At 41.0% G+C, this 19,652-nt stretch overlaps 1 protein-coding gene across 1 annotated transcript in view; it reads right to left on the bottom strand.

Moving 5' to 3' along the window:
* AMTN (amelotin) overlaps positions 1 to 19,652 on the bottom strand; it is a 108,543-nt gene that overhangs the window by 76,534 nt on the left and 12,357 nt on the right. Inside the window, exon 2 of the mRNA XM_033960279.1 lies at positions 8,436 to 9,826. Within this exon, the coding sequence (XP_033816170.1) occupies positions 8,436 to 9,826 (1,391 nt within the window). The remainder of the gene's footprint in view (positions 1 to 8,435; positions 9,827 to 19,652) is intronic.

The following is a 19,652-nucleotide window of genomic DNA, read 5'->3' as shown; positions in this document are numbered from 1 at the left end:
CAGTTTTGTGATACAGAGTGAATCCATCCTCTTCCAAAATTCACGATTCTTCAGGGCTAGCTGACAGTCTGTTCTCGTCACTATCCTCTGCAAAATGGAAAGAACACTTAGAACTTAGAAATTACAGACAAACAAAGCCAATGTCAGCTTTATCACCAGTCAACTAGCACAATACAAAGGTGATCAACCTGTACTTTTGAAAAGTAAAAAAAAATAAAAATACCGTATTTGCCGGCGTATAAGACGACTGGGCGTATAAGACGACCCCCCAACTTTTAGTTAAAATATAGAGTTTTGTTATATACTCGCCGTATAAGACTACCCCTTCTTCCGCACACCTTCTCTACCGCCCCGGGTGCAGCACAGCCGGCCAGGTCCCCTTACTTTTGTGGCACTTCCCCGACCGACCGATAACAGCCCGGGTCCGACAAACCTCCCTGCCCTTAACCGCGAATCTAAATTACCTTCTTACAGCTGCTGTAAGAAGGTAATTTAGATTCGCGGCTACAGGGCAGGGAGGATTGTCGGACCCGGGCTGTTATCGGTCGGTCGGGGAAGTGCCACAAAAGTAAGGGGACCTGGCCGGCTGTGCTGCAACCGGGGCGGGGCAGCCGCCCCTCTCCCTTGGTAGCCACTCGAACCGCGAGGCTACTCTCCTTCTCCCTACCTTCTCTGCTTGCAGCACAAAGCCGAACGGAAGTCTTCCCGACGTCAGCGCTGACGTCGGAGGGAGGGAGGGCTTTGTTTAAGCCCTCCCTCCCCTCCGACGTCAGCGCTGACGTCGGGAAGACTTCCGTTCGGCTCTGTGCTGCAAGCAGAGAAGGTAGGGAGAAGAAGAGCCGCGTACATCCAGAAGACTGAGCATCCAGCCCCACAGGAGCCCCGCGACCCTCGGAGGCGTCCCCATGGGATCCCCGCGACCCTAGGGGGCATCCCCACGGGATCCCCGCGACCCTAGGGGCGTCCCCGTGCAGCTCTCTAAACAGTACCCGGCGTATAAGACGACCCCCGACTTTGGGGAGGATTTTAAGGTACTGAAAAGTCGTCTTATACGCCGGCAAATACGGTAATATATATATAGAGGCAGGCTGAATGGAAACAATCACATATTTTAGCATTGAAACTAGATCAGGTGTGGAGGAGTAGCCTAATGTTTAGTGTACTGGGCTGAGAACCTGGGTTCAATTCCCACCGCAGCTCCTAATGACTCTGGTATGTCACTTAATCCTCCATTGCCCCAGGTACAAAATAAGTACCAGTTTATAATATGTTAACTACTTTAATTGTAACCACAGATATATCAAGTCCCATCTGCTTTCTCTAACCTGTGTAGCTAGAAACATTTTGTAATAAGAGTTTTTCCAAAACATTATCCCCTGAATTCTTTATATGGTGCTTTGAGTTGCGTACAGAAATTTGGGCACACGCCTAATTTGCATGTGCAACTTAATTGAATGAGCCAATTAGCAATGATAATTGACTTCTTAACAAGCAATTATTAGCTTTAATTGGTTTTAATTTAAATGTATGCCCGCAAATTTAGGCATAGGACACCTTTCTATTGAATACCCCATGGATGGAATTTTGGCATTTACACATGTATGTGCCTCCATATATGCCAGTATGTATTCTAAAAGTTTATGCATATATTTGGCATGTAAATGTTAACACCGCTTTATAGAATTGTCCCCAAAATGTTTTAGATGCATTAATGCAGAAAACTTTTCTACCTTAAGGTCTACTTTACAAAGCTGCGCGAGCGAGTGTCATACAACAAATGCTCTGACACCCATTGGGCTTTGGAGCATTTGACGCGTTGGCAAGTTTCAAGTTTATTTAAAATTTCTTATACCGCCCAATCAAGCCTTCTAGGCGGTGTACAAAAATGCTAAAACAATGTGCTAAATAAAATACATTTTAACAATAATAATAATAATTTTATTTTTGTATACCACCCTACCACATTAATTCTAGGCGGTTCACATACAGTAAAGAGGTTATAGAATCAGTAAGTAAAATACAATTGACTATAAATACGTTAAAATCAAACTAAAATAAACAAACTATAAAAACAATGTACTATTTACCAATCAGGATTCTAAAACATCAATTTATAAATTTATCAAACAAATCAGTTTTTAGCAGCTTCCTAAATGACATATATGAATGAGCCTGAGAAATGATGGTACATAACCATAAGTTCATTTTACTTGCCTGAACACCGAGTAATTTATCAAAAAATCTCTTGTATCGGCAAGATTTAATAGTCGGATGAACAAATAGATAATGCCCTCGAGTAATCCTATTAGGTTTATATTGTTCAAAGCATGAGGACAGGTAAATAGGCGTCATACAAAACAAGACTTTAAAACAAATACAACCAAATTTAAGCAATACTCTAGCCTCAAAAGGCAGCCAGTGCAACTGTTGATAAAATGGAGTAACATGGTCAAACTTTTTCAGACCGAAAATCAGACGGACCGCCGTCTTCTGGATAAGTCTCATTCTTTTTTGAAGCTTTTTATGAGACCCCAAATATATTATATTGCAATAATCCAGAACAGATAAAATGGAGGATTGCACTAATAACCTACATGATACACTGTCAAAATTTTTTTTTATCGTTTGAAGTTTCCACAAAATTGTGAAACATTTTTTTCTCAATAGATTTGTGTGATCATCCAAAGTTAAGTGGCGGTCCAATATAATATCTAAGATTTTAATAGAGGTAGAAATTAAGAAAGTTTTATCATTCAGTAGTAGTACCTTTTCTTTTATATTAACAGAAGGACTAGCCAAAAAGAATTTTGATTTTTCTGGATTAAGTTTGAGTTTGCCTCTCGTTGTCCATTGCTCAATGTGAATTAGTAAAGAAGAAATTAGGTCTTTTATCTCCCCTGAAAAAGATGTAAGCGGAAGCACTATAGTAATATCATCTGCATAGATGAAGAACTTAACTCTCAAACTATGCAGCAATCTTCCCAGTGGGACTAAATAAATGTTTAATAAAGTGGGCGATACTGGAGCCCCTTGTGGTACGCCACAGGAATTACTCCAGAAAGAAGAATAGCTTTCCTCACTAAACACTTGATAACATCTATTTCTTAGGAAACCCTCAAACCAGTTCCAAACTTTACCTGAGATACTAATTGAGTCTAAACAATCCAATAAAATCTTGTGATCAACCAGATTAAAAGCATTGCTTAGATCCAGCTGAAGGATCAATGCACTTAAGCCTACACTAAATAATCAATGAAGATAGTCAATCAGAGAAGCTAGTATCGTCTCTGTACTATAACCAGAACGGAACCCTGATTGACAAACCAGGAGTAATAACAATTTTTAAAGACGTTGACAAACGGGAACAAAAGGGAAGGAAGGGTTAGAACTACAATTGATAGAGAGAAAGAGAACATGCAAGGGGAAGAATAACAAAGAGAAGGGGGGGGGGGCTGAAGGAAAAAACCTTTCTTGGATCTAGGTCACCCTTAAAAGGACAGTTAATATTACAAAAGCATCGAGAAAGAGAAATGTCTTTAACTTCACCTTAAAGTTGGCAAGAGTTGATTTTTCACGTAAGTAATTTGGAATACAGAGAAAATTGTAGTCCTCATTGTGCTAATATGTTTTAATGAGGGGATGGTAAGAAGGTAGTACATAAGAACATAAGAACATAAGCAATGCCTCTGCTGGGTCAGACCTGAGGTCCATCGTGCCCAGCAGTCCGCTCTCGCGGCGGCCCAACAGGTCCAGGACCTGTGCAGTAATCCTCTATCTATACCCCTCTATCCCCTATTCCAGTAGGTAATTGTCCAATCCTTTCTTAAACCCCATTACCGTACTCTGCCCTATTATGTCCTCTGGAAGCGCATTCCAGGTGTCCACCACACGTTGGGTAAAGAAGAACTTCCTAGCATTGGTTTTGAATCTGTCCCCTTTCAACTTTTCCGAGTGCCCTCTTGTTCTTTTATTTTTTGAAAGTTTGAAGAATCTGTCTCTCTCCACTTTCTCTATGCCCTTCATGATCTTGTAAGTTTCTATCATATCCCCTCTAAGTCTCCTCTTCTCCAGAGAAAAGAGACCCAATTTCTCCAATCTCTCAGCATATGAAAGGTTTTCCATACCTTTTATCAGATGTGTCGCTCTCCTCTGGACCCTCTCGAGTAACGCCATATCCTTCTTAAGGTACGGCGACCAAAATTGGATGCAGTACTCCAGATGCGGATGCACCATCGCCCGATACAACGGCAGAATAACTTCTTTCGTTCTGGTCGCAATACCCTTCTTGATTATACCAAGCATTCTATTCGCTCTCTTAGCGGCTGCTGCGCACTGTGCCATCGGCTTCATTGTTGTGTCCACCATTACCCCCAAGTCCCTTTCCTGTGTACTCTCTTTCAATAATATCCCTCCCATCGTGTAGTTGTACCTCAAGTTTCTGCTTCCCATATGTAATACTTTACATTTCTCAACGTTGAACTTCATCTGCCATCTCGTCGCCCATTCCCCTAGCTTGTTCAAGTCCCTTTGCAATTCTTCGCAGTCCTCTATAGTCCGAGCACCACTAAATAGTTTGGTGTCGTCTGCAAATTTTATTATCTCACACTTTGTCCCTGTTTCTAGATCATTTATGAATATATTAAATAGCAGCGGCCCAACCACCGAGTCCTGCGGTACACCACTCGCAGTGTTCCCTCTAAGCGGGCGGGTGTTGTGAGCAAACTTTTTTCACTGTGAGCTAAAAATATCGGGCGCCAGCAAGTTATGAGCCAAATAAATATGTTGCTTTCTACCACAGAACTTCCTTACGTTTGTATGGAATCTATCTATCCCCTTTCAACTTTAGAGAGTGCCCTCTCGTTCTCCCTGCCTTAGCTACTAAGTCTATTCCCTTCAGTACCTTGAATGTTTCTATCATGTCCCCTCTCAATCTCCTCTGCTCAAGGGAGAAGAGGCCCAGTTTCTCTAATCTTTCGCTGTACGGCAACTCCTCCAGCCCCTTAACCATATGTGACAAAAAATCAATTCATGTAGCAAATGCTACATTTATCTTTTGGCATGGCCCATCATGTAGCAAATGCTATAACTGATGGGCCATGCCAAAAGATAAATATATATATACTAAAAAATAAAAAATAAAAATAAATATATACTAGGAGTAAAGGGGCATGCAATAAAGCTTTTAAGTAGTAGATTTAAAACAAACCTGGGAAAATATTTTTCATTCAACATGTAATTAAAAAAAGATTTGGATAATTTCCTTAAAAAATCTGCATGACATTATTAAGATGGACTTAGGAAAGCCCACTGCTTATTCCTAGAATAAACAGCATAAAATCTGTTTTACTCTTTTGCACTGTTGTGCTTTCAGCAAAATGTTTTAAACACAAAAACAGAAAATCACATGCACAGGCATTAGGTCACCCAGGCATCTAGAATTAGCAATCTTGCACAGCCAGCCTATGATTGACAGGAGCTGCCAAATCACATTGAAAAGGATGATAAGGAAGGCAGATAAGAGATGGTGGAAGGAAGACAAAACGAAAAGGCAAGAACAAAACTGAAGTAGAAACGAGCCAAACATACAGTATAGCATACAAAAAATGTATGTTTTCCTTTGGCTTCCAAAAACTGATTGGCATCCAAGTTCCCTAAAGTTTCACACAGTCATCTTCTAATAATGTCACCATATACAGTTGGCTTGCCAGAAATATGTTTAGGATGCCACTGCAACTCTACCAACAGCATATTAACTTAACAGTGTAGCTTCAAAATAACTGCATCTCTATCCTTCCCTCCCCCCTGTGGTTTTTAGCATATCTCTCTTCTCATTTCCTCCACTCAGATCTGATCATTCTCTGCTCTCTCTTCCCTTTTCTTCTCTGGTCTTCCTTCTCTATTTTCTGCCTCCATCTAAATTAAATTCTTTCTTACTATTTAGTCCCGTTTCCCTCTTTTCACTGTGTCTACACACAGCTTGTCAGTCACCCCTTTCCCTCACCCCTCCATTATCTTACTATTTTCTTCCCCCTTTATTTATCTCCTCCTTCCATCCAGTATGTGTTCTTTCCCCACTTCCATTCAGCATCTGCTCTCCCTTCTCAACTGACATCCATCTCCCTTCTGCTCTCTCTCCCTTCTTCTCACTTCCATCATCTGTCCCCTTCTCTCTCTCTCTCATCTCCTCCATTCCATCATCTGCCCCTTCTCTCTCTCTCTCTCTCCCCCCCCCAACTTCCATCATCTGCCCCCCTTCCCCTCACCTTTGTGGGTCACTTTCTTTCCCCTGAGGGTGGCTCATGTCACAGGGGAAGCTTTGGCCGAGCAGAACCGCTTGATTGACAGTGGAACTTACTTGATTGATGTCGATGCTGGGGCCCGTTGCCGTTTGAAGGAAAAAAAAAAAGGTGGAAAAAAGGAACCTGTAAAGGCGAGAGGAAGGGAAACCTCCAGGACAGCTGCTTTTTGCCCTCCTTCAGCGGCCCAAGAGTTCAGACCAGCAGCGGCAGCTCTGTATGCTTTTAACTTCGGCACAGAGCTGCCCCTAATCAATAGTTTAGCGCGGTTTCATGAGGCAGCCTCGGGGCCTTTGATAGCCGGCCCGCTTCGATGATGCGATGTGGGCCGGCCTAGCAAAGGCCCCGAGGCTGCCTTATGAAACCGCGCTAAACTATTGATTAGGGGCAGCTCTGTGCCGAAGTTAAAAGCATACACAGCTGCCGCTGCTGGTCTGGAGGTGCGGAGACAAGGCAGGAGGCAAACGCGGTGGAAGGCAGGAGTCCCGGCGCAGGCAGGAGTCCCGGCACAGCGACTACAACAGGAAGTTGCAAGTCAGCTGACGCAGGCCTTTCGTTGCGGCGGGGACCGAATCCTTCGCGGACCGGCAAGATTTTGTTTGCGGACCGGCGGTTGAAGAACTGTGCTCTACACTGTGTGCGCTGTGACGAGAAACTTGTGCGCTGCGAGGTAATATTTTGTGCGCCAGCGCACCCCAGCACAGCTTAGCGGGAACTGAGTCGTGACCCTCCTCCAGTCCGAGTAGTGGCCTTTCACTCCTACCCTTTGCTTTCTACCTTCCAACCAGTTTCCGATCCATCTATGTACATCTCCTTCCACCCCATGGTTCTTCAGTTTCCGGAGTAGACGTTCATGGGGCACCTTGTCAAAGGCTTTTTGGAAATCTAGATATATGTAATGTAATGTAATTTATTTCTTATATACCGCTAAACTCCGTTAGGATTCTAAGCGGTTTACAGAAAAATAGACAATAGGGTGCATTAAAATTATAAGTAAAATAGGTACTTAGAAATACTTAGAAATATATGATGTCTATGGGGTCTCCTCTGTCCATTTGTTTGTTAACTCCCTCGAAGAAGTGCAATAAGTTTGTTAGGCACGATCTCCCCTTGCAGAAACCATGTTGGCTGGTTATCAGAAGTTCGTTCCTTTCAAAATGTTCATCGATGTTTTCTTTTATCAGAGCTTCCGCCATTTTTCCCGGAACCGAGGTCAGACTCACTGGTCTGTAGTTTCCAGGGTCACCTCTTGATCCCTTTTTAAAGATGGGCGTAACGTTGGCTATCTTCCAATCCTCCGGGATCACGCCTGTTTTTAGGGATAGGTTGCAAATTTGCTGTAGTAGTTCCGCTATCTCCTCCATTAATTCCTTCAGAACCCTTGGATGTATTCCGTCCGGACCCGGGGATTTGTCAGGCTCACTTCTATGGATGTTAATTTTTCTGCTTGACTTCCATGAAAGAATTGCTCAGGTTCCGGTATGTTTGATGTGTCCTCATTTGTAAATACAGACGAAAAGAACATGTTAAGCCTTTCTGCCACTTCTTTCTCCTCCTTCACCACTCCCTTCCTGTCTCCGTCGTCCAGTGGTCCTACCTCCTCCCTAGCCGGCTCCTTCCCTTTAACATATTTAAAGAACGGTTTGAAGTTTCGTGCTTCCCTGGCTAGCCTCTCTTCGTACTCTCTTTTGGCTTTTCGAACCACATGGTGACATTCTTTTTGATTTTTCCTGTGCTCTTTCCAGTTCCCCTCAGTTTTGTCCTTTTTCCACTTCCTGAATGAATTTTTCTTATTGCCTATTGCTTCCTTCACTATTTTGGTTATCCACGCCGGGTCTTTTGTTCGACTCTTTGTGCACCCCTTTCTGAACCTGGGGATACAGTGGTGCCTCACACAACGAACTTAATTGGTTCCAGGAGCAAGTTTGTTATGCGAAAAGTTTGTTATGTGAAACGCGTTTTCCCATAACAATACATGTTAAAAAAAATAATTTGTTCTGTAGCATAAAATATGCTAAGATGACATAAAAAAAGATAAATTTTTGGTTATTATTTTTATTTAGATACATCTAACAACATAATTGTTTTTTAAAACAACACACATTTTTTAAATTTAAAGACAGACTAAGTAGATTCTACCGAATCTTGCACATCTTCATCCATTTTCTGCTTTTTGGCCGATGGTTTCATGAAAAACCTGTCCAAAGTCGTTTGTTTTTCTCTTTTCTCCAACATCTGCCGGAAATAACGGACAAGAGTATCGGAGTAAAGATCGTTGATCCTGTTTGCTTCAGCTGAATCAGGATAGTGGGCATTGGTAAACTCCTGAACTGCTTTCCATTTGACCAGGATGTTCTTGATGTCAGCAGTTGGGATTGGTTTATTGTTTGATTGTTGCTCCTCGTCATCAGATGACGCTTCCCTTTGAGCATTGTCCTGTTGCTGGACCAGAAGTGCTTGGAGCTCTTCAGTTGTCAGCTCTTCTTCGTGTTCCTCTATAAGCTCCTCTACATCCTCTTCCTCTACCTCTAATTCCAACCTTTGGGCCACTGTGATGATGTCCTTCACCACTTCTGTGTCATCAACTACTGCTTCTTCCTGGGTCCACGAAGGCACAAGCATCTTCCAAGCAGAAATTAGGGTCCTTTGTGACACTTCTTCCCAGGCCTTCTGTATAAGTCGTATTGCCATAAGGACATCAAATTTCTCCTTCCAAAACTTTCGGACAGTCATATTGTCTCCACCAAACTCGCATTCTTCAAACACCTTATTAAAGAGGGCTCTAGTGTAGAGTTTTTTAAAGTTCGCAATAACTTGCTGATCCATTGGCTGAATAATGGATGTGGTGTTTGGTGGCAAATACTGCACCTTGATAAAAGGATAATTTTCCTGCAATATTTCCTCTAGGTCTTTTGGGTGAGCAGGGGCATTGTCAAGTATCAGAAGGGCTTTGAGCGGCAGTTCTTTTTCCAGCAAGAATTTCTTCACGGCAGGAGCAAAGGTTTCCAGAATCCATTCGTTGAAGATAACTTGGGTCACCCATGCTTTTTGATTGGACTTCCAATGGACGGGCAGTTTGGACTTAATAACGTTATTTTTCTTGAAAATTCTTGGATTTTCAGAGTGATAAACCAATAGAGGTTTGATCTTGAGGTCTCCGCTAGCATTAGACGAAAACATAAGGGTAAGTCTGTCCTTCATGGCTTTGTGTCCTGGCAATTTCTTCTCCTCTTTTGTAATGAAGGTTCTGCTCGGCATTCTTTTCCAGAAAAGACCCGTTTCATCGGCATTGAACACTTGTTGTGGGCAGTATCCTTCATCCTTAATAAATTTTTGAAAGTTAATAGAGAACTTTTCTGCTTCTTTCTTGTCAGCACTGCCAGCCTCACCATGCATAGTAACGCTGTGGATTCCACACCTTTTCTTAAATTTAAAAAACCACCCCCTGCTGGCTTTGAATTCTTCTTCATTAGCTTGATTGCTGCTACTTCCAGGGACGTTTTTCTTTAGATCGTCATAAATTCTCTTGGCTTTGTGACAGATAATATCTTGGGTTGTTACATCACCTTTCACCTGCCTGTCCTTAATCCAAATTGCTAATAGCCTCTCCATTTCCTCGTGGATTGAAGACCTATGTTTTTCATGAAATAGTTTTGATACTCCTTTGGCTACTTTGGCTGATTTTATTGCATCCTTATTTGTCAAAATGGTGAAAATGGTGGTTTTGCTGAGGCCAAACTCTTTGACGAGGTCACACTGTTTTACCCCACACTCACTCCTTCTAATTATTTCCCGTTTAATTTCAACAGAAATCACCTTCCTGCTTTTTTTAGAAGCCATGATATACTATATAAACAATAATTTTACAGTGAGAGAGGGCAGAGTCTCAGCGGCAAAAACTGGGACTTAACTGTTCATTTGTTTTTTTTTTTCTAGCATCGGGGAAGCGGCGAGAGTAGCTCCGCCCCCCCAACGCATCAGCAGTAGGCGCCGGGCCCCTGCGAGCTGACGGTCCGCCATTGCACAGGGAGCCAGGCGGAGAGAGGGCAGTTAAGCGCGGTGCCTGCGCGGAAGGATGCAGCTCGGGCGACTTCGTTGTGTGAAACGAAGTTCGTTGTGGGAAGCAAGACATGAAGTTCGTTGTGCGCAGCGTTCGCTGTGCGAGGCATTCGTTATGCGAGGCACCACTGTATATATATTTTGCGCCTCGCTTACCATGCCCTTGAAAAAAAGACCAGGCATGTTGTACCGTTTGCCATTTTTTGGAAGTGTTCCTAAGTTTCTTCCTTACCATTTCCCTCATTGCCTCGTAGTTTCCTTTCCTGAAGTTAAAAGTTGTCGCTTAAAGTCCTTGTTTGATTATAAGGGATAAGTAGGTTATTAATGAATTCTGTCTGGTTATTTTCTCTATCGAGCTTTGTAAAAGAGGGGGTTAGAGAGGGCGTTTGTGTGATAGTGTGATACTGGCTACACGTTTATATATATTTGCAGGGAAGAAAAGAGAAACAGGAGATCTGCGATGCCAGTGCAGATAAACAATTTTATTAGAAGGCTTTAGTTCAACAAAATAAATACTTAGGCCTAGTGTGGCCATATTTCATCAAAAGGCTGCAGTCAGGCAAAACTAGAGAGGTAAAAATTTTTTTTTAAAAAGCATGTTTCCCCCTAGAACTAGCAGTCAAGACTTTGCTGCAAAATTAATTCACCCTGACTGTTAGTTCAATCTAGAGAGGTGTGCTTATTTATTTATAGATTTATTTTAAAATTTATCTCCCACTTGATACACACACACACAATCCATTTACATCATAAAAATATCAACAATACAAAAACAACTTATTCAATTATTGGCAGCCTGCAATAATATGAAAGAACCTGCTTTTCTTAATCATTAAAAGCTTGCACAAAAAGATGTGTTTTAAGCAATTTACAAAACTGGTCACTACCTTTACATAATCTCAAAATTCCTGGTAGCTTATTCTCGCTGCTGCCTCTGAAAAAGCTGAATGACCTGTTACCACATAACATCCAGTATCAATCCTCAAACTCATAGCAGTTGCTCTGATCTCAGATTTCTATTAGGTAAATAGTCAGTGCTTGTTGTAAATACGACAGAGCTTGCCATATGAAAATTGACCAACCACTAGCATTACTTTTGACTGTTCCTTTCTAGTTTTGGTTCTGATGCAGCCTTTTGTTGAAATGTGGTCACATCAGATCGCAGAAGGATAGCGCGGAACTCCAGAGTGACTTATGTCAGTTAGAGAAATGGGCAGAAAAATGGCAGATGAAGTTTAATGTGGAAAAGTGCAAAGTAATGCATTTAGGCAGAAAGAACAAGGAACACGAGTATAGAATGTCAGGTGCAACTCTGGGTAAGAGCGAACAGGAAAAGAACCTGGGTGTACTGATAGATAGGACCCTGAAACCGTCGGCACAATGCGTGGCAGCGGCAAAGAAAGCAAATAGAATGTTAGGCATGATAAAGAAAGAAATCACGAGTAGATCGGAGAAAGTTATAATGCCGCTTTATAGGGCAATGGTCAGACCACACTTGGAATACTGTGTCCAACATTGGTCTCCCAACCTAAAGAAGGATATAAAACTGCTGGAAAGGGTGCAGAGACGAGCAACGAAGCTAATAAAAGGTATGGAGAACTTGGAATATGAGGGACGACTTAGGAGACTGGGATTGTTCTTCCTTGAGTAAAGGAGACTGCGAGGAGATATGATCGAGACTTTCAAAATACTGAAAGGAATCGACAAAATAGAGCAGGAAAAAAAAAATTATTTACAATGTCCAATGTGACACAGACAAGAGGACATGGACTGAAGCTAAGGGGGGACAAGTCCAGGACAAATATCAGGAAGTTCTGCTTCACGCAACGAGTGGTGGACACCTGGAATGCTCTCCCAGAGGAGGTTATTGCGGAATCCACCGTTCTAGGATTTAAAAGCAAACTAGATGCACATCTCCTTACGAGAGGCATAGAGGGATTTGGGTGACTAAAATTACACCAGGTGTACACCTGGCTGGGCCTCTGCGTGTGCGGATTGTCGGACTTGATGGACCGAAGGTCTAATCCGGAGATGGCGGTTCTTATGTTCTTATAAGTACTGAGTTGAATTAAACTCCTTGCTATGTGTACTTATATACATGTACTTTAGTATTTTGTGTGTACTTCGTTTGTATCTCATTAACATATGCTTTTAATACATAGGATAACCACCACATTTATATTCAAATTCTATAAAGGGCGCCAATCTCAGATCGGCATCCAAAATAATTAGTTAATGGACTCCAATGATTTAATTATTGGAGTTAACAAGCATTTAATTGGCACTAATTATGATTTTTATTGAGTTTGTTTTAATTTTTCTTTTCTTTTCTTTGATTATAATTTATATATTCATTTAGTTACTATTTAATTTTTGAAATATAACTTTTATTTTTATCTTTCCTGGATACTGCAGATCATTCATGGTTGTGGGTAGTGGAGGTATGTACACTCTGTCTTTCACGTACCCCCAAAGGAAAAAGTCACAAACTGTACTGTCCGGTGATCTCGGGGGCCACTTGAGGAACCCCTGTCATTTATCTGAAGGTTGTAACTTCTCCACCAATTGCAGCTTATAAGGGGGAAAGTGCAAGCGATTGTGTAAGATCTTGCTAACCGTGCTTTGTGGGACTTGTATTTGCTGTCATCTTATTTATAAACGTATTCCAATAAGTTTTGATTTTGTAACAATTTAAAATCAAGAAGTGTTTTTGTGGGCACCCTCTATATGCCGATGACATCCAATTTTATTTTCCTATTGAGAGTTCAGTATTTGATGCAATAAATTTTCTTATGTCTTCAAATGATCAATAGTTGGTTGATGGCTAATCATTTGAAATTGAATATTACCAAGACTGAAGTTTTGTTATTAGCAGGTAATGATCCACTAGTAAGTTGGCATACATTTGTATGCCACCTTTTCTTTGAAATCACAGATAAAGGGTGTTGTCAAGAAAGTCTTTCAATTGAGATTACTGAGGAGATTGAAGAATTTCTTGTCATCTAATAATTTTCAGTCTGTAATACATGCAATGATTTCTCCAATTCTGGACTATTGTAACTTGTTATATTTGGGTCTTCCTAAATATCCCCCCACTCTTTTACAAAGCCGCAGTAGTGGCTGCTGCATGTCAAATGCTCCGACGCTCATTAAATCCCTATGAGCATTGGAACGATTACCACAGCAGCAGCTGGTACCGCGGCTTTGAGAAAGGAGCCCTATGTGATGTAAGCATCGCAGATCATCCAAAATGCTGCAGCTTGATTGGTGACTCGTGTATCCAGAAAAGAACATATTATTCCAGTTTTGCTGGGCCTACATAGGCTACCAATCAAGTCCAGAATCAGCTTTAAGACATTGCTTGATTTACAGTATAAAACCTTGAATAATGATGGTGCTGCAACTAGCTACTTCACTTAGTTTATATAAACCTTTATGTAATTTGCATTCTATGGATAAATTGTTATTGGACATTTTTTCAAGCAGGTCAAATTAGTTGTTTACTGAAATTCTATGTTTTATATTGAAGGGGCATAAAGGTGGAATGATCTATCATTAGAACTGTGGACTCTACCAGGACTACTACAATTTCAAAAACAGTTAAAGACATTGTTGTTTATATAGGAACATAAGAATAGCCTTACTGGGTCAGACCAATGGTTCATCAAGTCCAGTAGCCCATTTTCACAGTGGCCAATCCAGGTCACTACTACCTGGACAAAACCGAAGGAGTAGCAACATTCCATGCGACTGATCCAGGGCAAGCAGTGGCTTCCCCATTGTCTTTCTCAATAACAGACTATAGACTTTGCCTTCAGGAAATTGTCTAAACCCTTCTTTAAACCAGCTACACTATCCGCTCTTACCACAACCTCTGGCAATGCTTTCCAGAACTTAACTATTCTCTGAGTGAAAAAAAATTTCCTCCTATTGGTTATTTGGCAGGTCCTGTTCTTATGTGCATTACAGAAAGTTACTGAAAATCAGTCTTGTTTGTAAAATTTTTAGGGAATTGAATTGATTGATGTCTACTTTGTAGTTCACTGGGAATGCCCAGTTTTCTCTTTTTGTGAACCGCATCAATCCGCGAGGTTTTGCGGTCTAGAAATGTAATGTGAAAAATCGATCCACCTGTACCTGTTCTACTCCACTCAGGATTTTGTAGACTTCAATCATATCTCCCCTCAAGTCTATTTGAATTAAGAAGCAGTAACTTCTAATGAGAAGTGACACCAATGAACTAATACAATCTTTAGATGATTTTTTTAAATGAGTTTTATTATTTTATGCTTTTTGCTTTATTGCTGTTTGATTTTATTATATATGTTTTACTTAATTGTACCTCACTTAGAACCATGGGATCATGAGGGCTATAAATATTTATATAAATAGATCCCAAAGTACCCTTTATAGAATAACAATGAATGCCAATTTTTATCAGCACCTCATGTTTTGCACCATTTTTTAAAGAATTTTCCCTGTACTGTATGCATGCTTTAGTATTCTACCTTCAATGCTATGAAAACATATATCATCTTAGACCATGAATAGTATAATCCCCGTATTTGAACTACTGTATAATCTTTGTACTGTTCAAATATACACCACCGTGAATGTTTGTTTGTAGGCCTTTCTGAACTACTGGGAGGACGGGATAAAAATCGAAATAAATAAATAATAAATAAAGATTTACTCTGGTGGATCATTATCTCCTCTTCCTCCGTCTCCAGATTCTTTCTTTGGTGTAGTTGGAGGGGAAGAAGTAGTAATTCCAGGCTTGGTAGTTGTAAAGTATGGATATATTTGAAACCCAGCTAACCATGGATAAATGTACACTGACACTCGGTATGGAAGAGTTGTAAATCTGACACGGGACACATAATGAGGAATCCTCCAAAGTTCTTTTGACTGTGGAAAGAATAGCAAAATAATCATTAAAGCTTTTTATCACAGTGAATTCTATTTTTCTTAAATTATGTTGTAGCTAGTTAAAACGGTGATGTGTGGCTGCATTCAGCTCAGTTTTCTGAGACTGTGTAATGCAGTCCAGAGAGGACAGAGCTGAGCAATGAGAAACAAGTTGTTCTCTTTTATCTGCACTTTGGTAGGTGTCTTTTTGGCATCGACAGAAGTTCTCCTTTTTGTGCTGGAGAGACCGAGTGACAACAAAAGTAGCATTCCTAGTACTTGTTTATTCAATTTTCTATACTGTTCTCCCAGGGGAGCTGAGGAAGGTTTACAAGCATTTATTCAGGTACTCAAGGGATTAAAAGGCAAATTCTATAAGAAGCGCCCAAAAGTTATGCGCCGATATAGGCACTGTTCAGCGTGATTCAAGCAAAATTGGGTGCTGTTTAGTGAATCACGCTGAGCGGCACCTATTTTGGAGGTGCCCATTAAATAGGCCAGCTCAAGGCACAACTAAAAGTTAGGTGCCCATGCGAGCGCTTAAGCACGCTTAAGAGCAGTGATTCTGTAAGAAGGCGCCTAACATGTGGCCACGCCCACGTCTAACATGCATAGCGCCTATTTTTTTTGAAGGCCGTCTAAATTTTTAGAGGCGCCTTGTTACAGAATCGTGCTTTCTTGCTAGGCGCCTATGTTTCAATCAGTGCTGATTTAAAAGCTCGATTGAGCTTGTTATTCAATTTAGATAGGCACCTATCTAGTTGGGCGCCGCCGAAATAGGTGCCTACCTTTAGGCGCTGGTTATAGAATTTGGGCCTAAGTGACTTGCCCAGGGTTATCTTATGACACAGTTATCTGTGGGACATTATTATCCCCTAAGCCACCAATTGACAGGATAAAAACAGACTGTTAGGAATTATAACTGGGATAGCCATCCAAATGGTCACAAAAAATTGGAAAAATTTTGATCGCTTGAATTTTAGTTTTTGGTGGCACTCATTATGTCTTTGTTATAGGTTGGAAAAAATGATTACCGTATTTTCACGCATATAACGCGCGCGTTATACATGATTTTACAAACCGAGTATAACCATGCGCGTTATATTCGTGAGCGCGTTGTACATATTTTTTTTTACATAGTTCCCCCCCCCGACGTCCGATTCACCCCCCCACAGGACCACTCGCACCCCCACCCCGAAGGACCGCTCGCACTCGCACTTGCACCCGCACCCCCACCCCGAAGGACCGCTCGCACCCCCACAGCCTCCCCACCCCCCCCATCATGGAGAAGCTGCCTACCGTTGTCCTGCTGCTTCCTCTGCCGGCAGTCCCGCCCCTTCTCTGAGCCCTGCGTCTGCGCTGCTTCCTCTTGCGGCGGTCCCGCCCTTTCTCTGACATCAGATTAATTATTTAAATATTACATAAATTACAGTTTCCTGTTCACTATACCCGTGTGCGCATTTTACACGGGTGCACGGTATGAGTGAAAATACGGTAATGATCAAAAGGGTAATACTAAGGTATTTCAACTAACATGTGGTCCGTTGACTGATTTTATTAATAATAATAATTGACTGGTTTATTAATTCACTTCTGATTATAACTTATACTTCCAAGGGGTGGGTGGGAGGTTTGGGATTTGAGTTTTACAGAGATTAATGTAGGAAAGGTTATTGAAGGAACCTATACATTTATGTTTTTCTTGATTAGTCATTTGGGTGGGTGGGAGTAAAAATGATTGTTCATGTATTTCTGAATGATGAATGTGCTTTTTATAACAAAATTATTCTATGTACAATTGTTTATTGCACTTTGATAGTTTGGAAAATCAATAAAGATTAAAAAATAAAAATAAAAAAAAGAAGTGAAGGTGCACTAATATATTTTTCCATCTGTAATCATTCTATTTTCTGCCCAGTATTCAATAAATACTGTATATATTGTAACAGGATGTTTTGGTCCTAACCTCAAAGGGTTAGAAATGAAGCAACTTTAATTGCTGCTTATGCCTAAGGTTATGAAAGTCTCCTCTTTAATCACTGTCTTTGTGACCAGCCTTTGCTTTGCACAGCATTTTGTCTGAAAGGCAGAATTAAACTGTCTGGAAGATTCACTCTTAAGCCTTCTAGAAGTCAAGGTTCTACTTCCTGCGTCCAATTGTAAACAGATATTCTACAGACACAGATTCTGTTCCAGAACTTTGCAGGAAATGATCGCGTATGCCAAATTTGTAAACCTTGAAAGAGGGAGATCCCTTTTAAGAAACCCCCCACTCTTTTTACTTCTGCTGAAGCTCAGAGCTTTCAGCTCCACACAAAAGCAGTCTCTAATGGTGTCATAAGACTTCATTTTTCCCTTCTCCTATAACACTCCCCTTTCCACTTCCTATCTGAACTATTGTGATGACAGGCAGATGCACTGAAAGTGTGTGGCGCAGCGGTTAAAGCTACAGCCTCAGCACCCTGGGGTTGTGGGTTCAAACCCATGCTGCTCCTTGTGACCCTGGGCAAGTCACTTAATCCCCCCATTGCCCCAAGTACATTAGGCAGATTGTGAGCCCGCCGGGACAGACAGGGAAAAATGCTTGAATACCTGAATAAATTCATGTAAACCGTTCTGAACTCCCCTGGGAGAACGGTATAGAAAAATTGAATAAATTAAAAAAAAAAAAAAAAAAAAGTTACTCCCTATAGACTCCAGAGAAGTGTGTCAATGATTTTGTATGCATGAACCATTGTGGCTTGTGTGAACCACAGCACATGCAAGAACAGTACACACTTGTACTGTATATAAACATCAGGAAAAAAACATCAAAGTATGCTCTTTTATCAAATAAGGTGCACTCTTTCAAAACAGTGCCTGCTATACGACTTTGCTCCCGTGATGAAAAATGGCCAAACAAATGATTCAAATATTTCTAGAAATGATATGTGAAATGGCATAACCCAATAATTTTCTGTCTATCCCCACTGCCTTCACAGCATCCCTTTCTTCAATTGGCCTAAGCTGCAGAAACTCCTTTTCTCAATCTTCCCTTTTCTTAATCTCTTTTTCTCCTCTTTCCCTCAACCTCTCTCTAGTTCCATATTTCTAGGCTGGTGTTTAGTAACCTCTGGTCTTCCGCCATTTTGCTCCTGCCCAAGTGGACTGAGAAGCATCATTGCCTGCTTAAATCTGCTTCACACAGTAGGTATCTCATAAGTGGTGGCTTATGAAGAGAGAATCAGAATATTCACTGCCTAGTAACTCTGAAAAGAGTGAGGGTGGCTATTGGTTCTATATAGTGATCTGGTTCAGGGAACAGATATGGCTAATGATACATATTTATTTTTAATAGCCAGTACTGTTTCCTTTCTCCTGGAGACTATTAAAATCATGAGATATTTTGTAGGGTTGTTTGTTTTTTTAATAAATTAATAGACACTTCCTGAAGAACTTCCTGAAGCAACTGTAAGTGAAACAGAGGCCTCTGTTGGTAGGATTGCTACTTTTTAAATTCGTATTTCAGATAAGTAAAAGTTTTGTATATATTGAAGCAGACTATTCACACGTTTCAGTATAAGGAAGTTTTTTTCCCCCTAATGCCAGTAAGGTCAGTAGCTCAAAGTTTAAAGCGAAGTATACACCGATGGGGTATCTGAGGTTTTTTTTCTTGAATTGATATATATTTGGGTTATATATGATGTGAAATTGTTCTGATTAGTGTTAGACTAATAAATCAGAATATCTACTTGCCTAAGTTTAGTGGCTGAATAAGTTGCAGTTTCATAGAACCTATAGAAAATGATGGTAGATGGAGACCATATGGCCTTCCAGTCTGTTCAACCGTACCAACTACTAGTCTCCGTTATCTATTTACCTTTTGTGAAAGCTCTGTTTTCCTATCAGACCACTTAGGGCTCCTTTGACTAAGGTGCGCTAGCGTTTTTAGTGCACGTAGGAAATTACCGCACGCTACGCTTCTAGAACTAACGCCAGCTCAATGCTGGCATTAAGGTCTGGCACGCATGGCAATGTAGCGCGCGCTATTCCGCGCATTACAGCCCTAGTATTTTTAGCGCAATCGCAGGAAATTACCGTGTACTACACCACTTGCTACGCTTCTAGAACTAACGCCAGCTCAATGCTGGCATTAAGGTCTAGCGCGTGCGGCAATATAGCACGCGCTATTCCGCGCTTTAAAACCCTAGCGCAGCTTAGTAAAAGGAGCCGTTAGTTTAGATTGTGAGACCAAATTGGGACAGAGAAGGCAGGTTTAAAAAAAAAAAAAAAATCTTTATTTGATTTTCAAAACATATAAAAAGTGCAACAATTATACATTCAGAAATCTCAAATAACAGCACTTACATTGTTGCAAATAACTAAAACAAATTACCCTCCCCCCCTCCC

Source organism: Geotrypetes seraphini, chromosome 1, assembly GCF_902459505.1.
Source record: "Geotrypetes seraphini chromosome 1, aGeoSer1.1, whole genome shotgun sequence".
Lineage (NCBI taxonomy): Eukaryota > Metazoa > Chordata > Amphibia > Gymnophiona > Dermophiidae > Geotrypetes > Geotrypetes seraphini.
This window is presented reverse-complemented; position numbering and strand designations above follow the sequence as displayed.